Below are 22192 nucleotides of genomic sequence, written 5' to 3'. Positions count from 1 at the left end.
AATAAAAGCGGAAAAATAATACCCAAAATTGATAACGGAGTTCAGCCAATTTTACCTACGTCTCCAGACTGCTGCAGATATTTTACTTAGAGAGAAAATTTACAGGTGTTTACAAAACACTCACTACTCACAAGAAAGCTCTCTAGTATTGGGAGAAAGAAATGATTTGGGATGATTTTGAAACTAAATGAGCTAGAGTATTTATAGTTGAACCTTGAGGACTAATCTTATAAATACTCTAAAGTTCAATGACTCAATTTGGTGATTATCCCTTACCCAAATTCAATAAAATAGGTTGCCTAACTTTGAAATTTAAAGCAGCCCCCCACCTTTGAATTTCAAACAGCCACCGGCTACTAGTATTATTTGACCAACAAAGATGGCGATGCTCCGAAAGAGTATTAGGACTTGAGTATATAGTTGATTTGTCCAAGTTAATTCTTTGCCCAGAAGACGACATATACAGTGATAGAATTTTCTTGATGTTATTAGCTTCAGAAACTGAATTTTTCAAGAACATTGAATTGTCATCTACAAACAATAAATGGGACACATGTGGTCCAACTTGACATACCTGAATACCCTTAATATCACCTGCTTGTTGAGCCTTATGAAATAAAGCAGGTAGCCCATGGGTAACGAAAAGAAATAAGAATGGAGATAAAGGGTCTCCTTGTCTTAATCCACGACTCGGATCAAATTCAGTAGTCAATGAACCATTAACCCTTGCAGTGAATGTAACTAAAGTTACACATTTCATAAGTAATCTCACAAACTCAGCACATAGCCCAAGCTTCAACATGACACTCTCCAAGAAGTTCCATTCTACCCTATCATAAGTCTTCTCAATATCCACTTTAAGCATTGCCCCTTTGCTAATCCCATTCTTAGAAGAATTCAAATAGTGCACTAACTCATGCACTACAAGAATATTGTCAGAAATTAGTCTACCTAGAAGAAATGCCGCTTGATTATCACTTATGCATACATTCATGATAGGTTTTATTTGATTCACAAGTACCTTTGATATGACTTTGTAAACCACTATGCATAAGCTTATAGGTCTAAAGTGCTTCATATATCTAGGATCTTCCACTTTAGGTATTAAGAACAGAAAAGTCATATTAACTTTAGCCATATCTTCATGACCATTCAACAGTTGTAAACATACATTAACTAGATCATCCCCGACAATATCCCAATGAGAACGATAGAAGCTTGTAGGAAGCCCAACATATCCTGGAGCCTTATTTAGACGAATGTCATGAAAGGTCACTAAAACTTTCTCTGCAAAAAAAGGTTTATATAATTACCTACTCTTGTCTGGCTTAACTACTTCCTCAATAGCCTCTAGTGTGATAATCCAAATTTTGGTTAGTGACAAAAATATAAGTTTTGAAAGTTTAGTGGCCAAAGTATAAAATAGGAATGTTTAGGGACCTAAGTGGTTATTTTCCCAAAAATATTTTTTATCACATAAATGGATAGCTTACTCTTGATAGTGGGGTTTTATTGAAATCAGATTCCTAATTCGAAATTTATGTTGAAAATTAGAAAAGGGTCAAAGTCCAATAAGAAATCGGTAAAACAGATCGAAGAGAAATTTTTTGAAAAAATGAAGATGATAAATTAGGCTTAAAAATATTATTTCCATATGTTAAAATGATGGAAAATAATATGGACTATTGTATTTGAGAATATTTCCATGTTTAATTTGGATCGTTGGATCAAAGTGGCAAGATTGCAATTTTTGGAAAATTGCTTGTTTAAATTGAAAAAGGGTAAAATATTTTGTTTATCTTTGACTTTGGAAATATGATAAGGTTATTTGGCTTGGTATTATTGTAAATATCAAGTTTCATTAATGGTAAAATAGACATTTCACATTAAATGAATTTTTAATTTATTTAAGCTTAATATAAGGTAAATTAACATGAAATTCATTAGAAATTTCATGAAACTTAGGCCATTTTCAGCCCCTTGGACTACTACCCCCTAGCAAGGTAAGAGAAATTTGTTTTTCTCATTTTTGAGCAATTTCCTTTGGATTTTGGATCATGTCGTGGAATAGAAATTTGTTCTATTTGAAAAACGCTATCATTTGGTACCTTTATTGCTTGCTAATTTGGTTTTTGTTCAAAGAAACCAAATTTTAGGGTTTATGTTCACATTAGGATTTATGGGATTGATGAAGGATTTTTATGTTTTTGAGGTCGTAGAATCAATTCCAAGCATAATTTATGATTAAAATCAACTATACATGCTATGGCTAATTTCGCCCTAACCCTAATCTTGGAGGAAGTTTATGTTATGATGAAATTTGATTAGGTATTTGATTGTACAGATTGTATAATGTTAAACCGAGGTTGATTTCATGCTTGAATCGAATCAAAATCGAGTAAAATCATGAAAATCTTAGTCTTGGGTACATAAACCATTCGACCTTGAGGAAGATGATGGGGAAAATTTTTGAAAAATTTCATGTGTCTTAGAAATAATATTAGAAAGGTTCCACAAGCCTTAGAGAATTTTTTGGGCCAATCTGTAATTTTGTGAAAGTTGGGAGACCACATCAGTAATTATGAAAAAGTTATGGTTTGTTGTATAATTATTCAATAATTGTTATACTATGTTGGAAATTACTATATGGGGGCTGAAATTGAAGTTAGAATGTGAAATTGAGTCATTTTGGAAAGTTGACAAAGTTTGAGTGCTAAATGGTAAACATTGAGAAAGTTAGTCGATTAAATGGTAAATATGGCATTGTTGCGGTATTTGGGCCGAAAGTTTAATGGTGGAAATTATTGGACTTATTTGGGCCTTGAATTTAAGAATTAATGAAAAGAGCCCAAGATGAATGAAAAGGAAAAGTTAAGATGAATTTTAGAAGAATTTGAAAATAATAGTACTTTTGGAGTATTATTATTAAGTATGAAATGTTAGTAAGAACGCTAACATGTATTTTATATTTGTATATGCTTTGTATGGATGCTCGTGTAGATCGTGATCGAACTCGTGATACGCAAAGTGAAAGACAAGGAAAAAATTCAAGAATAATCGGATTTCGATAGTAAGGCTTAATAGTAAGGCATACAAGGTGAGTGCATTTATTATGTACTTATATGATATGAGGACGACTTGCGATGGGTCAACCTTGAATGTTTTTATAAAAGCATGTTTTACTGTATTTTGAAATATTTTCATAAGGTTTATGAAAATGGTTTATGGTGATTTTAGGGTATGAACTGCCCTACAATATATTGATGAACTTTTATTTTATTTTAACAACTATCGATGTTTCAGAATAAATGTTTAATCTGCGAATTTGATTTAAAGGTCTATTGTATGTGCATTGAAAGTCATAAGTTCATTTTGACATACTTGGAATATGATGATTATCAATCGATTTGTTTAATGCATTTGTTGCATTTTCGTATCAGTACCTTTGTGTACTGTCTTCACTATGTGTACATGCATGGTATTCATAATGAGTTTGTGAATTACCATTTCGATATATTAGTATGGTGTCGTTGTTACTACAATACCTATACTTTCGTTTGGCACTTATGTGCAACTCATGTACCTTGCATTCTCATTTGACATGCATTGGGCTATGAATGAGTACTTTTGAATATATTGATTGATAGGTGTGTTGGGTATACTAAATAATATTTCGCATGTTATTTGACGGAAACTTGGCTTATAAAGTCAGTTTTTATGCGTTTATGTATTTTATACAATAAATCATATTTTGATATTATAATGGCTTACTCATGTTTTTAAAATGCCTTATTTGTTTTATTATGCCTCACTAAGTGAATACTTAGCGTGTAATAAGTTTCACGCGTAGGTTTAGTGTACGAATCGGAGTGCAGGTGATACCATCAGTCAAGGGTGTCTCATTAGTAACAGTATGACATATCTAGATGTTTATTTTGATATTACTAGTTGACATGTACTTAGATATGTTGTGATGCTCTGATAAAATACTTAGTATTTGGTTGTAGTATTATATTACGTTTGAACTTAAACTACTGCTTGATGGATTTTAAATGTTATTTTATATATATGTATTTGAAGAACGTTTTATAAACTACATTATTAAATCGTTTATTTAAAGAAACAAAATTTTAATGGTTTTCAAGTATGAAAATGTTTTAAAAGTCATGTGACATCTATAACTCGTGTACGATATAATTTGTATATAAGAAATGTGGTTTTATAAACTACTTCTTGGTATCAAATTTAGTTGGGAAGCACCCCTACAACTTCAAATTTTGTATATAAGAAATGTGGTTTTCATCTGTCGTGCTCAAGTTTTTGTGCGTCTCTAGATTCATGTGATGGAAAAAAAGATTAAATAATCTCTAGCTTAAGTGTCTTACTGTACCTAAGTTTGATTGTATTATGCTGTCACTAGGGCAGTAGTGCTGATAATTCACTGATATAATTTGTATGGCTCAGTTGGACTTACTTAACGAAATAGTAAGTTAAATCAAGAGATCAACAATATAAGAAAAAAGTTTTGAGAGCAATTAGGGTTTTGTGGAAACCAGGACATTTGTACAACATCTCACCACACTACAGAATGATATCGTTGAATATATGTGTGTGTTTGCATGCTAAAAACTATTTAAAATAGGATTACACACCATTATAGAGGACTCTGTTGGAGAGACTAGCTCTTAGTCTGTTAAAACTTACTACTAAGGAGATGTTTGCTAGACTCCACCATTAACTATTTTTATTGATGAAGCAATATAAGAGAGAATTCTTCATCCTTGCGTCTTATTAAGTGTGAGGAATCCAACATAGCTACTTTTTGGATTGTGAAAATTTGATAGTTTCTCTTTTGGCAATGTTTCTTCATCGGAAAAATGAATGAAATTGTTCTATTCTTCAATCTCTCTTCTCTTCATCTCTATTTCTATTTCTTCGATTCCCGTTCTTCTCCGATTCTCTTAGGCCTTAACAGTTACACGGCTAGATGAAGGTATTTTCCAGACCATGTTTTCTTATGTATCCCAAATGTGAGCGAAGTAGTTGGTATTAAAGCATCTTTGTGTTCTTAGAAGGAATAATAACCTGAGCGATGTTTATTGTGAGGGGTATATGAGCATGCTAGTAGTACTTGAATCTATGTTCAAGCAGCGCTTATTGCTGAGCTTGGATGCAAACAAGAGATCAACAACAATATACCTTTTTTTATTACCCTTGGTATCTGGTCCATTGGCCGACGGTATGGTTGATGCAACCCTCTCAACCCAGTTTGTTCCATTCACGATGTCAAGATTCAAACTTTGGACCTTGCTTAAGGGACTTACCGCCTCAACCCGCTAGACCAATTGGTAGTTAGTAACAAGAATATTCCTTTGACCTTTGTGATACAACAATACACCTTTTACAAAATTAGAAACACAAGAAACATTCATTAGGGTATTATGAGCAGAATATTGTAAGAATAATCGGAAAGGTAATGAAAGGCATTGTAATACTTACTGAGTTTGTAAGAATTCTTCCTCTCCTTACTTGGTGACTCCCCTGGAAGGTATTACCTTATGTTATATAGGATGGAAGTGTACTAAGTGATGGTTGATATTGTTACTCTCTTTATTCTTCATTTACAAGTATATTCATCTTTTTACTATACTTTTAGTTGTTCCTTGGTTGGTTTTGTTTATCTGCATTTAATACTTTTTTTTTGTCTTTGGGTATAGCTATTACGTTAAACTACCAGCTAAATCTGATGACGGCTACTTAGAGTTAGAAGTAGAACCCTCCCCAATCCAGAGCCATGGTTCCCTTACCAAATCGACTTGTTAAACTACCAGCTAAATCTGATGACGGCTACTTAGAGTCAGAAGTATAAAAATTATTATTTATTTATTTCCCGAAACAAACCAGCGTCATTGCATATCACCGTAAAAGATAAGGATTATACAATCACTGAATGCTCTTCTAAGCCCTTTCATTTATATGTTTTGTTTAATCCTTATCTTTTACTAAAGCTTTGAATGAGCTTTTAGAGTCTGATGACAAGTTTGGGTTTATAGTCATGGATGGTAATGGCACATTATTCGGTACGCTAAGCGGGAACACGAGAGAGGTACTTCATAAATTCACCGTTGATCTACCGAAGAAGCATGGAAGAGGAGGACAGTCCGATCTGCGTTTTGCTCGTTTGAGAATGGAGAAGCGGCACAACCATGTGAGGAAAACTGCAGAACTGGCCACCCAGTTCTTTATTAAATCTGCAACCAGTCAGCCTAATGTTTCTGGGCTGCTACTGGCTGGTTCAGCTGACTTTAAGACTGAATTGAGCCAGTCCGACATGTTTGATCCTCGTTTACAAGCCAAGATTTTGAATGTTGTTGATGTGTCGTATGGCGGTGAAAACGGTTTTAATCATGCTATTGAGCTCTCTGCTGAAATCCTGTCGAATGTAAAGTTCATACAAGAAAAACGTTTAATCGGAAAATATTTTGAGGAGATAAGCCAGGATACTGGAAAGTATGTGTTCGGAGTAGATGATACATTGAAGGCTCTGGAAATGAGTGCTGTAGAAATCCTCATTGTTTGGGAAAACCTGGAGATTAATGGGCAGGGCCGTGGCCGGGGCGGCGCAAACTGCGCGACCGCGCAGGCCCCCAAAAAAGGCCCCAAAAAAATATATATATAATGACGTTTTTTCAATAAACGACACTATAGATAGACTTATTGCGACGTGTTTTTTAAAAAACGACGGCCCTGTTAATGGGTACATGCTAAAACATAGTATAACGGGTGAAATTATCATAAAACGCCTGAATAAGGAGCAGGAGGCTGATCAGAGCAACTTCCGTGATCCTGAAACCTCTGCGGAGTTGGAAGTTCAGGAAAAAATGCCGTTACTCGAATGGTTTGCCAATGAGTATAAGCGTTTCGGCTGCTCTCTCGAATTTGTCACGAACAAATCCCAAGAAGGATCACAGTTTTGCAGAGGGTTCGGTGGGATCGGAGGCATCCTACGTTATCAGCTTGACATGAGAACGTACGATGAGCTCTCCGATGGAGAAGTTTACGAGGATTCCGATTGATAAAGCACTGCTCAAAGCTGTCATGAGGCTCGAGAGCCTATACAACCCACAGATGTAATGCTTCTTCTTTTACCATTTTATCACTTTTTGATTCTAAAAATAAAATATAGACCAAGTTGGTTTGGGTTTTTTCGATTTGTAATCAGAACTTGTTACATGCAACTGTTTAATCCCCAAATTATTTTCAATAAAGCATTGCCTTTTAAAATATATGAAAAAGAATATATATAGTTTCAAATAATCATAATGTTTGAAAGAATAAATTAATATGAGGAAACAGGGGAAAAAGAAAAGAGAATTAAGGGGTATGTGATTCCTTGTTTAGTAGTAGTTTCCCTGAGTCACTCCTCTTGAAAAGTTTCTCTACCAAGTCATCCCAATTTGTCCGTTTAGCACCTCCATTGTCGGTTCCAGCAGCCACTGTTTCTGTTTCCTCAATCTCGATCGGTTCACCATCTGCGGGCACGGCATGAGGGATATTCAAACTGACGGCTTTTTGCAATGCATCTTTTTGTTCTTTCTCAATGGTCTGCAACCTCTCCAGTTTCTGTATTTTCGGGGGAACGGTTATAGTCTCGGATTTGTTCTCCCTCATAATCTGTAGGAATCAACAATTAAGCTATATTGATGACAATCCAAGGTACACCAATGGAGCTTCAATACTAAACTAAAACGAAGGGCACTCACCCCCAAAGCCTTCTCCGATTCCCTTTCGATCCAAATTATTCCATGATCAGATGTCGCGTTACAAGATAACACGATATGTTCAAACCGCCCGTCGACAGGAATGGCTGTTCGGACCTCTGGAGGAAACCTCCCACATCTAAGGACTCAAATCACATAGCAACTTAAAATCAAATAAACAGACAAACCAACCTGACCATAATCTAATAAGATAGAATTGTAAACAAAATGCATTGGTTGATGTAAAGATGAAGAAGCAAGAGTCAGAAAATGTTGGTACCTGCAAAATTTTCGCTTGACGATATGATACATTCGTCCGGGAGCATAAAGTCGTCTCGGATCTTTAAGTTTCCTACCTTCCGGTATAAAGGTATCCCTCAAGCAAACAAGAAATATCAAGCATGGCAAGCTGTCCAAAAGCATCAAATAATAGATGAAACAATAAGGCTCTATGAGAATGGTTAATAAGAATATGCAAAATCAAACGAGAGAAAAAGTACCAGAATATAGACTTGAAGATATCTTCCAAGGGTGTGGCTGTCCTAGGCAAGAAATCATCCTGAAACAATTATAATATCATGCAAAGGGGCTGTTAACTATCAAAATTCACTTACTGAAGGTGATCAGGCAACATTACTAATTAGGAACAAGTACTTGATCAAATCGAGTTAAAAAAAGTCAAGTTAGTCGAGTTTAATAGTCTGAATTTATAATTCCAATTTTATTTGAATTTTTTCAAAGTCGAGTTTATGAAATTCGAGTTCTTCGAAATTTTTTTTAAATTTAATTATAAATATTTATAATATTATGATATTAATATATGTTATTTTCCCTCATCCATTGATTTTAAATCTGTGTAAAATTAAAAGAGTATTATATAACCTAATTAAATCATATATACATATATATTTCTTTTTCATATAAATATATATATTTCTTTATATTGTTTTCAAATGCAATATATATATATTATAGGGAGTTAAAAGATGACTAAAATTTTTATTCATTAATTATTAAAAGTTTTGAGTTAATTTGAATTATAATTCAAACTTTATTTTTTTTAAAAACTAAGTGAAATCAATTCGAGTTAAACTTTGTAATCTTAAATCTAATTAAAAAATTAATTTTCCGAGTCAAATTTTATTCTCACATAATAATCCGATAAACATTTAAATGCAGGCCAAAACCATTGAGGAAAAAAAAGAGATGATCTACCTGCAAGACAATGGAGTGAATAACATCAGCATACTTGACGGCTAAGTTGAGTGACATACACCTGGCTGGCGCCAACGCATAGCACCGAATCTTATTCCGGGGAATTCCACCCAATTTATCCCTGTGATTAACCAGCACCACCGCCATCAACGCCGCCACGCCCGACCCCAACGAATGTCCGCCAATAATCAATTCATATTCCCTCCCAGTCTCTTCCCAAACACTCTTCAACGTCTCACTCTCCTCGTTCAACAACCACACCGCCGATTTCAACAGCCCGTGATGAACATATCCCCCGTCAAACATCTGCATCCCCAGCCTGTTATCCAACAGCACTTTATAGTCACTGTCTTTGACCAAGTTGAGTCCCCTGATCGCCATCACGATCTCCTTCCGTTCATGGTCGGCGAATATAAGGTACGGCGGAGAACGACCCTGGGTTTGCTCGTAGTCGGCGTGTTTCAAGACCCAGTCCGGGTTGACTCGGTAGCCGCCGTCGGGAGGGGATTGGGGGTTTCTGAGATCACTTTCGTAGACGGCTAGGATTAAACGACAGAGTCTGGGGACGGGCTCGAACTCGTCGGGGGTAGCTGACGGCCAGGTTTCGCTGTCGTCTGAACCGACGTGGGTGCAGCGCTTCCATGCCCAACGCGAACAGCCAAGACAGAGGACGCATTCGACGCCGCAAACAACAGACATGTATGGTCGGATCGGATGAGAGAATTGGGCAACAAATTGGATCGATGATTCGTAATGAAACGAGAACAGAGTTGGGAAGTTAGAGAGAGAAAAAGGGGAAAAGAAAGCACATGGAAACTGGAAAGAAGATTTGGTCAGAGACCAAATTTCATAGAAAATGTGAATTTATACGGGAAATGAATCCCGGTTTTCAATATCTACATAAACGTTTCAAACTTTTAACCTGTAATGTTCCTTTTTAGTCGCTTTTCTTCAGCTGCTCTTTGAGTTTCAGCTACTCGGATTTCCCCCCACGTAATATATATATATATGTACGCACAAACATATTGATATTAAACGTCTTTTTTTTTCAAATTTAACTATTCTAAGCTTACAATAAAAAAATAAAAGCTATTCTAAATTTATATTGTTTGTTAAAAATTGGTAAATTACAAGGCTATTGAACTATGCCCAAGGGATTGTTTTGATTATTGAATTTTCAAACTTTACATAACAATTACTAAATTTAGGGTAAAGTAGATATCGCTTTATTGAGTTCTTTGGTTATTAAAATATATAAAATAGTTTTTGTTAATTCGTTTTATTATTAAAAGTTACGAAATAGTCACTCGATTATTTATTATGATTTAAACTCGTTCTTTTTCATCAAAAAATTAATGATTGTCTGAGTTAGCGTATAACTCAGACTACCATTAAAGTTTTAATAAAAAAATGAAAAGGTTTAATAAAAAAATGAAGAGTTTGAAACATAATGAATAGTTGAGTGGTAATTTTGTAACTTTTAATATTCAAATGACTCAACAAAGCAACTCCCTGTATTTTAAGGGCAAATTTGTAATTTTCAATAGTCAAAGAACTCAAAAAATAATATTCTATAGTCGGAATACCATTTGTGTAATTTATCCTTAAATTTATCACAATATTTTTTTAAATAAACTTTAAAATTTATTGAAATTAATTAAAATTATATAATTATTATAATAATGATCATTTTGTAATAATTCAATAAAATTTTATAATAATTTTATAATTTTAAAATTCAAGCGAACTATAATTAATATTTAAATATTTAAATTGTATTAAATTTAAATAAAAAAAATTTAGTATTTATAAATAGTGATGAAATATATCTTTGAACTATTAGAGTCAAAATATTGTTGTAGGTAGGGCTGTAAATGAAATGAGATAGATCGCGAGCTACTCGAGATCGACTCGGTCAATGCTTGTTAAATATTCGGATCGAATGAACTCGACTAGAGCTCAAGCTCGACTCGAATTCTTAACGAGCCGAAACGAGCTACTTAAGACTCGACCTGAAAAACTCGTGAGCAACTCAAAAATATAATATATTAAGATTTTATTTTTTAAAAAATAAATTTATTAATAATATTAACATTTACGTGTTAATTTTTTTTTTTAAATACAATAAGATTTTTATGTATTTAAGGTTCATGTTCGAGTTTGAGGCTTCAATCTAGTTAAATTTAAAAAAATCATTTCGAGCATTTTCGAGTTGGTCATGAGCTTCGGTTCGGGATTTCGAGTTCGAGTTGAGCTTAAAAATTTTAAGCTCTGGAGTTTTTCAATCGAGTTTCATTTCAGAGTTTTTAAGTCGAGTCACTCAACAATTCTCGAACTCGACTCATTTACACCCCTGGTTGCAGGTTCCATATTCTTTTTCTACCTTTGATATATTGTTTTGAAACATACTCTTCAAAGTTACATTAAAAATGAAAATTATTTTTCTCGAATCCATTTAAAAATTATATAACAAAAAAATTCTGACCAGGCCAGAACCGCCAGGTATCATATTCAAACGAGAGGACAGTGGGGAAAGTAGATAGATAGGTTGTAGCCATCATTGTTCGGTAAACAACCCTTGTATCATACTCAATTGCATGTTGGTCCATTGTAGGGGGAAAAAAGACTGGATCTGAAATTAAAAAAAAAACCCATCTTACAATGCATGTATAGTTTCTCAACCAGTTCGTCCATGATCATCTTATACCATCTATTATACTTTGGACAAGAATTAATATCATCCATTAATCAAATAAAAACTACACTAATATATTTAGATTTTTATACTTTCATACAACTTTCCAAAATAATAAATAATTAAAAGAAAAATGCCTGCAAGGTAGATATGTACACTAGACGATGTTAGTGTACTTTGGGATGGACAAATGAATCTTACAATATAATTTTTTTCAACTATTTTTTTATAGTATTGGACTGGCATTCAATTGTTCTATTACGCTTACCCCTTAATAATTTTTCAATCGTGCAAATCTGGGAGTGATTTGTTTCATACAAACATCAAGTTTGAACATGTGATTGGGATCAGACTGACGTGCAAAATATAATTCGTCAAATCTTTGCTCAGATACTATCCAGCAATTAAGCTGTCATCATTTCCCAATTCTATTTCTGTTTTAATTTCTCAATCTTCATAAACCTTAAAAGATTAAGATATTCATGTAAACAAAATCAACCTTAATTGAGCCTGATTGAAATAAACAAGAAAAACAAATAACAAGACCAAATAAATTTCTTTCAAACAATGGGAAAGATATCTCTCATATGAAACAAAAAGGAAAATTATGTGATGATTAATTGCACTCAGAATTAGGCCAAGATTTTCCACATACAAGACCAAGAAGGCAAGCATTTTGCCTCTGATATTTAACACAAAACAGCCAGTACTTCTGGAGCTTGATAAAAGCTTTCTTCCATAATCTAAAGGAAGAGGACATTATCCTCCAGCTCCTAGAAAACAGAATCATTAGGCCAAAATCAAACACTAGAAGCATAGCAACTTTACGTTAAACCAAAGAGAAATCCGCCTAACCTCCGAGATCTGGATTTTCAGTGTGGTTAAAGCAAATATCAATCATCATCGAGCAAAAAATTTTAAAAAAATTGACAGATTTTTAAAACAGAAACTGTGGAACTTACGAGAAAACGCAATAATCCATAAGGAAAAAGATAAAAACAAATCCAAATTCTGGAAACTGCGTGTCCAGAAGTACTTTGATATTGCATCTTTTCGTATCTCTAGGCTATTGTTTTATAAAGAGCACTGAGGATCATAGATAGATGCTAATGAGATAACGAAGATTAGGAGAACTATTAGATCTTGAGGCGGAGATTTCAGATATCGGCTGTTTTAGGGTTAGATGTAGGGTTGGGGAGATTTATATAGTTGCAAGAGATGATAGTTTGGCAAATTTAGGGTTTCGACAAGTATATCTGTGTTGATTCCCCGGGTCGGATAAATGGATCCATACCAGAAATCCAAACTGTTTTAGATGATCTGGATACGATTGGAATTTGAAATTTTGTTTATATATTGACATAAATTAAATATAAATTAAATTTATTTCTTTAATAAAAATTAATTTATTAACATGAGTGAGATTATAGGCGTTTTTCTCGATATATCACCTTTTACCTTTATTTATTCCTGTCAGTCACCCTACAAACTATTTTTTCTGATCTAACATCCTTTATAGTAAGGCGCCCCTTACAGCGCGCTTTACGTTGATCTGACGTCACGTGGGGTAAAGCGCGCGTCCTAAAAAACGCCTTATGCTGACTGGATGAATACACGTGTGTAAAGCACGGTGCAGGCATCATTCCTTACCTGCAAATCTGACACGCGTCAGAAAGGCGCGCCCCCTGTGGCACACCATAGGTTTAATTACCTACTTACCCCGACCGTTCACACCCCATCCTTCCCTATAAATACCTCCATCCTTTATCACTTTCATCACACCAAATCCTCTCAACTTCCCTCAATTTCTCTAAACCTCTTTCAAATACTTTTATATTATCTATTTAAGGTATATTTTATTATATTTATTATTTTATATTTAATTTATTTAAGTATTTAAATTATTTAATATTGTATTTAATTAATTTTTTTTACATATATAAAATGGAAGGCAGTCTGCTTCGCTTAGATGGAAATCATATATCTCGGTATTTTACTGATACGGTAACATTTTAACGTTTTAATTTAATTTAAATTATTAGTAATAATTTATTTATTTATTTAATGCATGATTATTAGTTTAAAAATTAATTTTTGTAATTATTTATATTTTAGGAGAGAGACCGTATATTAGATCCTTTTATTAGGAACCTTAAGTTAGTGATACCTGGTCGTGTCATGCCGTATTGATGCCTTAGTGGAGCAGTGGAGGCCGGATACCCACACATTCCATCTGCCGTGCGGAGAGTGCACGATTACACTTGAGGATGTTTCTATGCACCTGGGGCTTTCGGTGGATAGAGATGTGATATCGGGGATGGCGCACGGTTCATGGATTGCTTTGTGTCGGGACTATCTAGGACGTGTCCCGGAAAGTTTTAACGGTGGTCGGATACTGTTAAATTGGTTAGATGCCAATTTTCGGGAGTTGAGCAAGGAAACCTCTGATGATGAAGTTAAAATGTATGTACAAGCATGCATACTGCAGCTGATATGAGGGTTGTTGATGCCGGATAAATCGCGCAACCAAGTTCACTGTATATGGTTGCGACATCTTGGCGACTTTCGTCTGGCCAGATTACTCAATTGGGGCTCAGTAGTTTTGGCTTTCCTGTACAGGGAGATGTGTCGAGCCACTGAGTACAGGAAAAATGCTATCAGCGGATGTCTCCTGCTACTGCAGTCTTGGGCATGGTATCGATTGCCCTTTTTATGTCTCGTTGTCAAGAACCCATTCGTATTTCCGCTACTCTTGACGTAATTATAAAATTGATTTAGTATATTAATCATTTTATACAGTGTATAATAAATTTTGTTTTCCTTGAATAGGTGGTCTACTGATAGGAAAAATCATCAGGAGCTACCTGATGATTTAGAAAAAATTAGGATGCTAATCAATCAAAAGGCTGGCACACAAGTATGTCTTTTAATGTTTAAAAAGTGATTTTAGATTATAGTTGTATAATTAGAATATTATTTTGATAAAAATTATATATATTTGTTTTAGTTTGAATGGATGACATATTCTAATGATGATGTGAGGATAATGATCCCACCTGAGTTGAGGGGCCCATTAGATGTTTGGATGGTGATGGTCCCTTTGATCTGTTATCGGCATCTTCCCCGTAGAGAGCCTATTTTGACTGACTTCTTGATGGTTACTGACATTTATTACGAGTGGTTCAACAGTAATGGGAAACTATTTCTGCTCTCTGAGGATACACGAGGGTAGACCTTTCAGCGAAGTCGACAGAGACGTTCACTAACACAGCACCATCGTCCCCGACTCGTGGACGGAGAGAAGGTGCTTCCGGTTCATCCTCAGCTGCACTAGCAGGACCTATACAGCAGCCACCGTCTACAACGACTTACCTTCCGCAGCCATATATGATGCCGCCATTCCCGTACCCGATGTCGCCGCCACCAATGTCACCTGGTTTTATTACCCCCGCTGCCGCCGCCGTCACAGAGTTTTATGGCCCCTCCTGGAGGATATTATGGGTCTATATTTGCAGATCCGACTTGCGGTTCATATGCCCACATTTTGACGAGTTCAGCCTCATCACCCATGGCCGCAGCACATACACCTCCTGTACAGTTTTCACACTCAGCTATGTCTGGGTTTTATGAGTTTTCCCAGTTTTCACAGGCCGGTAAGATAGTCAGTCATACACCTCCAGAGTTCTTATTCTATGGAGGTGCTTCATTGTCATCAGCTCCTCATCAACCTAATGTAGCTACTCACGACGACGACGATGACGACGACGACGATGATGACAGCGAGGAGTTACAACCACTGATATGAAGAAATCCTCCTCGAGACCGACAGCCACCGCCCTGCGGAACACATTCGCGTCGCAGGTATTGATAGATTTTATTTTTTATATTTGCATTTAGTTGTTTATTGGATTTTTTTATTGTAATTTTTTAATTATTTATCATTTAATACTTACTTTTTTTGTTAATGTGGTTGGATTTATTTTAATTTATTTTGTTAAATTTGTTATACAGTTTTGTTAATGTATTTTGGTTAATTTTGTTTATTACCTTTTAATATCAGTTATTGTTATTTGGTTATCATTTACCATTTAATACTTTTTGTAAGTTTGTTGTATTTAAAATTATGTTCAAATACCAAATTATTATTAGTTTTATAAAATTTAATAATTGTGTTCTCAAACTTTCTTCAATTTGTCACTTATTATATCTTTTATTATAATCACATATAACGCCAACGTTCAATCTCGTTTTCTTGTATTGTTTTTTTACTGTTCATTAGCGGTTATCGAATAACATTAACTTTAAGTAAATGCAAATTAAAGTACAATAATTATTATTTGATAAACAACTACATCATGTCCTCATCAATTGTTACTTGATGACAACAGAAGTGGACATGTTTTTCTAGTGTGTCCTGGGTTTCTACAATGCCCACATCTTCTGTCTTGTTTAGATCTTTCTCGAATATCTATATTGCAATGAATTTGATTGGATTTTGGACGACCACACTCCCTCAATAACTCGGATTTAGTACAATCGGAAGCCAATCTTGAACCTTATCAGGGTCTTTGTCATTACTTATGGGGGGAACTCAAATATGCATACCTTATAAACTTCACATAGTAGGTATACAGGGTCCACAAAACGGTTATAGTCTTGACGCGTATGCGAGCAAGCTACTATCACATGAGAGCATGGATACTTCAGAGCTTGAAAAAACCCGTAGTCGTACATTCTGTCCCGTAGATTTACTCTTAACAACACAACTTCAATCCCTTGAAGAGGTCGCAACAACTCTGTGACACGAAACATTTCATGCCTTTTATAGAAGTCAGATACAGACATTCCATTTGATGCAACAATTTTTTTCTGTAGATCTGCAACTAATCTAGGGTAATAGACATGACCGTCTTGCATCCAGGTTTGAGTTTGTCCCTCGAGCTTCGCAAAAAGCACCCCTAAATGAAAATATATAGTTTTTACCAAAGCCGCTACAGGTAAGTGACGTGCACCCTTTAAGGTTGAATTGATTGCCTCAGCCAAGTTGGTCGTCATGTGTCCGTATCGATATCCACCATCATATGCGTTCGTCCACATTTCTTTTTCGATGAGGCTGATGTAATCGTATCCTTCCTCGTTATTCACCCATAAATCCTGAAGCATTGATTCAAATGTTCGATGAAGTAGTTTGTAACCTGATCAAAAAATGTATAACTTACTAACTTGCTTTCTTTGCAAAAATAAAATGATTGAAAGAAAACAAACTACATTAGTTTCACTTACCTATACGCACAATTAATTGACGCTCATCATTCTTATGTACCTTCCATGGAAGTTCGCGGTAATGTGTCGAAGACAATACCTATGTTGGACAAAGGGTGGTTGTCACATTGGACCCAAAGACTCCATTGATGCTTTGATCCCAGCTCCGCGATCTGAAATGACACAGATTTTCTCTCTCGTGATAACATGTGCACGTAAGTTTCGGAGGAAAAAACCCAAGAATCTGTATCTTCTCCTTCGACAAGAGCAAAAGCAACTGGAAGAATGTTGCGATTGCCATCTTGGACAACTGCCAATAATAAAACTTGCTTGTATTTTCCATACAAGAAAGTCCCGTCGATCTGGACCACAGGCTTGTAGTATTTGACAGCATTAATGCACTGTGGGTAAGTCCAAAAAACCCGGTAGAATTGGCATCGATCGCGTAGAACTCGATCATTATGGTATGCATACGACGCTTCAAAGTCCACAATTGTCCCAGGATTAAACGTCCGCACCAGCCTAAACCAACTTGGAAGTTCGTTGTAAGATGCATCTCATTCGCCATGAAGTTTGACAATAGCATTTTGTTTTGCCAACCAAGCTTTTTTATAGGAGACAGTGTACCCATATTGTGATTGTATAGCTGAAATCAACACTGCAACAGCTATATGAGAGCTTGCTTTTACCATGGGCTTGATGGCTTGGCATATCACTTCAGAGTTCAAGTTGGGATAATCTTGGTTAACCCCTCCAGCACAACATGTGTGAGGACCGTTGTATACTGTTAGTTCTCATATGTTGTTTTTCCTATTCCTATTCGATACGCGAACCATCCAATTGCATATGTTTTCTCGTCGGGCACAGTAGCATACATATTTTTCGGTCGTAGAGCGGTCGACTCTGGACTGGACAGAATTACAAATATTGTAATTTTTGATAGCCATCATCGCTTCTTCTTTGCTTGAAAACTCCATGCCTAAAGATAACTCACCATTATTTATTGATGAGTAATATCCATAGTCATTGAGATGAGGCATATCCGCAAATTTTGGCCCGTACATTGCACCATAATCAGCTTCATACATGTGTGCAGGAGGGTCAGTTTCTGCCACATATCCTGGAACTTCATCTACATCATCATCATCGGAGTTGAATTGCGGTGATTCTGGGTGAATGAATAGTCCAGTCTCAGCAATATCCGCACCAAGCTCACGAAGCGGTTCTTCTGGTGGAGATGATGGTTCTTCCATGCTCTCCACATTTAGGTCGAAGAACCTACTACTTGCACGCCTTCCCCTTGAACTGTAAGGCATATCAACATTGAGATCAAAAAACTCGCAGTCGAATGCCTTCCCCTGGAGCTTGAAGCCATTGTGTCAAATGGACAGTACATAGATTGTTTCATCGATTGCATCTCCATATTAAGGTCAAAGGGATTTACAGATGAATGTCTTCCCCTTGAACTACAGGTGATGTTGTCATACGGATTGTTCGTTGACCCACCTCGGTACATATCGTAAGGAGTTACGGATGAATGTCTCCCTATTATGGCATTAAAATCATTACACATTACTGTCGTCGGACTGTCAACTTGATCAACATGTTCAGCCAGCCCATAGTGGGAGCTTAATGACTGACCCCGAGCAACACGTACTTGAACAAAATTTGCATATATCTCAATATCGGCGTCTGAATAATTACTTTGAGATTCAACCATCACTTCAACATCATCATTGTTCGAAAGTTCAAACGTTGTATAAGTTAATGACAATAATGATGTTGGAAATCTGTACTGCAATGACGACATTCTTCTACTACTTCCAACATGAACCTTCCTCGAAATCTTCGTTATCAGCTCCTCAAGAGTTATGTTTCTCTTAAATGATATTTTAACATGCTCATATAATACGAAAACAACGCCGGTTTCATCTTCTCGAATTTCACCATCATAATAAACAATAGCTGAAAGTCGTGTCATTCTTTGAGTTTAAAAGTGCGACAATATTATATCTTAAAAAAACAACTGAAACAAACCTGATTAAATGAATAATATATGAACGAAAATATAACACAATAAAATTTTTACACATAAACGTAAATAATTTAAATATTATAATTTTACCTGCACCACAAAACCATTTCGACGTATGCTCCTGCTTTCCAATTTTATAAACACAAATATTAATTGAAAACAATTAGTATAATATTTTTTTCAATTAATCATAATAAATAATAAGTATAATAAAAAAATTATAACAAAATTACCTTATAACGAAAAATTGCACGAACTTCTAAATCAAATATGAGAACATTGCCAGAATTATTGACTCGTTGAGGGAATTGTTTTAATTTATAAGTTGAGAGAGAAGATGTGAAGAGTTTACCGGGAAGAAGGGTAATTATAGCCGAGAAAAGTTATAATTATACAAGTCACGGTACCTGTACTGCGCCTTATATAATTATATTAGTTAAAGCTAAGATGCGATCCCTTCCCCGCGCTATATATAATTGAAAGGTAAGACGCGGCCCCTGCCCCGCGCTATTACCCTACGTGGCGTAAGGCACGCCCCAGGGGTCGCGCTTTACACACGTGGCGCCAGATCAGCGTAAAGCGCGCTGTAGGGGGCGCGCCTTATTGCAAAGGGTGTTAGATCGGGAAAAATAGTCTGAAGGGTGCCTGACAGGGAAAAAATAAATTTAAAAGCTGATATATCGGGAAAAACGTCGAGATTATAACTGTTTAACTGAAAAAATAGATTAGATTAGTTTTTTCTTGATATATATTTTTTGTTTTTTTAAATAAATGAACTGTCGATGATTTTTTTTAAAATATAATTAATTTTTTAAACATAATATTTTTAAAAGAATTATAAAGTAAAAGGTAGTTTTTGAGAAGTGGAAGTTAATAAAAGAGAGTGGGAAGTTTTTTTTTATTATGGTGTGAGCATTTTTTTATTTAATTTTAAAGGAAATTGCAGTTTTTGAGGAGTGGTGGTCTCTAGAATAGGGAGAGTGAGATGTTATTTTATAGGTATGGGTGTACCTGTATATTGTTTCATTAAATTTAATTTTTAAATTTAAATAAATAATTTATCAGTTTTTGATTTAATTAATTTCAATTTTAAATTTTTCATATTAATTCTAAGTTTTGATATTTTATATAATTTAATTATAAATATAAAAAATAAATATTTAAAGAACTTTGTTTTTTGGATTTGGAATTCAATCCAACTCAATTTGGGAATAATAAAAAAAATTCAATATGATCCCAAAAGTCAGAGACTCTAGTGCAACATTTTGTACAAAATCGAATAGGCCACTATGTTCCTAAACCATCATTTTCCCCGTACCCAAAATAAATGGGAGAAAACTCCCATCACCCACATTCTCTATTCCAAAATTTGTCTAAATTAAACTCCATAGCATGCCCAAAATACACCTACCATCATCCTACAAGAAAAAACAAATCATCCTATAAGAAGATTAATAAAAAAATCATCCTACAAGGATTACACTCCACAACATAACTTTGATTACCACCAACACGCTAGCAAAACCTCCTCCGCCGTAAAAATTTCGACCCGGCGAATCCGAACTCATTGAATTCATTGACGGGGCCGTTATATTTACCATGGTTCCATTCCTGCCATGGCTGCGTTACACGTCAACAAATAGCATGTTCAACTTATGTAACAAGTGAAAAAAAAACCTAAGCGAGAGGGGTAAGAAAAAAGTTATTAGTTTTTACCTTCCTGGGAATATACAAGAACCATGACCTGTGAAAGAAGTAAACTTGGATTAGTTTCCTTTTAATACAAGCAATAATGTTATATTAGTATCAATGCATGCATGCTCTCTATTCATCTTACTTGGATCTGTTGTTGTAATATCTGCAACCCCATTGAAGTCGCATGCATCGGGAGTCTTCCCCATACTGTGATAGTAAGTGTCGAACGCATAAGTTGCATGTGCAATCACGTTATCCGGCTCATAACATGGTTTTCCCTGCAACAATTGTGAACAATCCACTTTTCCGGGTCCGCATGCCCAATTTAAAGCAGCCTGCAACATCTTTGGATCAGCCCCTTCCTTAGCGGTACAATAAGTTTGGTTAGTGGTATCATTTGCTAACAATGACCCTGAATCTGTGAGGCGTAATATGTAAATGGGGTCACCATTTGCATCAAACAATCCCCAGTTCTTCTCCGATATCAACCCGGGTTTCAGGTCCTCATTGTAGAGCTCATAGATGTAAGTACTGAAAGCAATTCCAGGGCGCTTGGGAGTTCCGGTTTTGTTTATCACATGGCGGATCAAGTTGTTGTTGTAAGTGTTGGCATTTCTATCGTTGCATACAGTTCATTGGAATCACCTTTCGATGGCCAGCCAGTTTCAGTCACTATGACAGGGATGTTAGTGAAGTTCAGGAAAGCCATGGCAAAGTATGTAGCGTCGACCATAGCATCAAAGACATTGGAGTAGTGGACAAGGGTGTTAGAGTCGACAGCTTCCTTTGTCGGAGGAAGAGGCTTGAAAAGTGCATAGTCCAATGGAATCACACCATTTGATTCCATATAGTCATAGTAAGGGTATATATTAAGCATGAGAGACGACCCCGTCGACTACAAGAAATTAAGCATGGGGACCATAACCGGATTCCATGAGCGATTGAAGAAAGCCTGGGAAGGCGGGAAAGAATCAAGGATTATGGATGAAGCAAGAGGTGATGAAACTTTGATTTTGATTTAGTTGTCCAAATTCGACGCCACGAGGGCAGAGTGAATGTACTTCATGGCATTCACAAGCACCGGCGCTGCATTAGGAAGTGCAACGAAAACCTCAGAACCAACACAAACAGCAGTGATGTTGGTGGCTGGGTAATGTGCGGCGATGTTCCGAGAGACCCAATTAGCTGCAGTGGAATTCGATTGTCCAATGCCTAGAAGTTGGTCGTTGGGTATAGAAACCATAACCCGAATGCCGGTATTCGCAAGAGCGGCTAGCATACCTCTGTCCGCATCGTACAGTCTAACATGTCGGATTTGCTGAGCTTTAAGAAGAGCAACTACTTGAGTTGGGTGTGGCATGATCGATAGATCTGTCCCTATATTCACTCCAATGTATGGATCTGCAACAACAAAATTAGACCAAAATAGTTAAACCAAAGGGCAGTTCGACTACGCCATGTTAATTGGACTCAGGTCAAAGCGTCGGATAGGGGATGCATCCAACACAAATACTTCAAGAAAAATGAAAA

The 22192-nt window shown here is 35.6% G+C and overlaps 2 protein-coding genes, 1 non-coding gene and 1 pseudogene across 3 annotated transcripts; 1 reads left to right on the top strand and 3 right to left on the bottom strand.

Moving 5' to 3' along the window:
- Nucleotides 1-6004: 6004 nt before the first annotated feature.
- Nucleotides 6005-7211, top strand: LOC120138016 (eukaryotic peptide chain release factor subunit 1-2-like; the record flags this gene model as incomplete). The annotated part of the gene is made up of 2 exons (XM_039153632.1): nucleotides 6005-6591; nucleotides 6749-7211. Coding segments are annotated over 2 exons (915 nt in total), but the record flags the coding sequence as incomplete, so codon positions are not given.
- A 143-nt stretch (nucleotides 7212-7354) lies between these two features.
- Nucleotides 7355-9760, bottom strand: LOC120138025. The gene is made up of 5 exons (XM_039153639.1): nucleotides 8976-9760; nucleotides 8261-8319; nucleotides 8041-8169; nucleotides 7764-7899; nucleotides 7355-7674 (listed from the first exon to the last, which is right to left on the bottom strand). The coding sequence occupies exons 1-5, from the start codon at nucleotides 9672-9674 to the stop codon at nucleotides 7375-7377; spliced, it is 1323 nt and encodes a 440-aa protein (XP_039009570.1). The 5' UTR covers nucleotides 9675-9760; the 3' UTR covers nucleotides 7355-7374.
- Nucleotides 9761-12010: 2250 nt separating this feature from the next.
- LOC120138036 lies at nucleotides 12011-12097 on the bottom strand. The gene has a single exon (XR_005517481.1). It is a non-coding gene; the product is annotated as a small nucleolar RNA Z122 (small nucleolar RNA).
- An 8073-nt stretch (nucleotides 12098-20170) lies between these two features.
- LOC120138023 lies at nucleotides 20171-22094 on the bottom strand (annotated as a pseudogene).
- Nucleotides 22095-22192: the final 98 nt, after the last annotated feature.

This window comes from Hibiscus syriacus, unplaced genomic scaffold (assembly GCF_006381635.1).
Source record: "Hibiscus syriacus cultivar Baekdansim isolate YM2019G1 unplaced genomic scaffold, ASM638163v2 tig00110677_pilon, whole genome shotgun sequence".
NCBI classification, from domain to species: domain Eukaryota; kingdom Viridiplantae; phylum Streptophyta; class Magnoliopsida; order Malvales; family Malvaceae; genus Hibiscus; species Hibiscus syriacus.
This window is presented reverse-complemented; position numbering and strand designations above follow the sequence as displayed.

Coding starts and splice junctions, on each gene's coding strand:
- LOC120138025 (XM_039153639.1), bottom strand. CDS start 9,674: ATGTCTGTTGTTTGCGGCGTCGAATGCGTCCTCTGTCTTGGCTGTTCG. Junction 8,170..8,260: donor ATCTTCAAGTCTATATTCTG/GTACTTTTTCTC, acceptor GCTTTTGGACAG/CTTGCCATGCTTGATATTTC. Junction 7,900..8,040: donor GTCAAGCGAAAATTTTGCAG/GTACCAACATTT, acceptor TTGAGTCCTTAG/ATGTGGGAGGTTTCCTCCAG.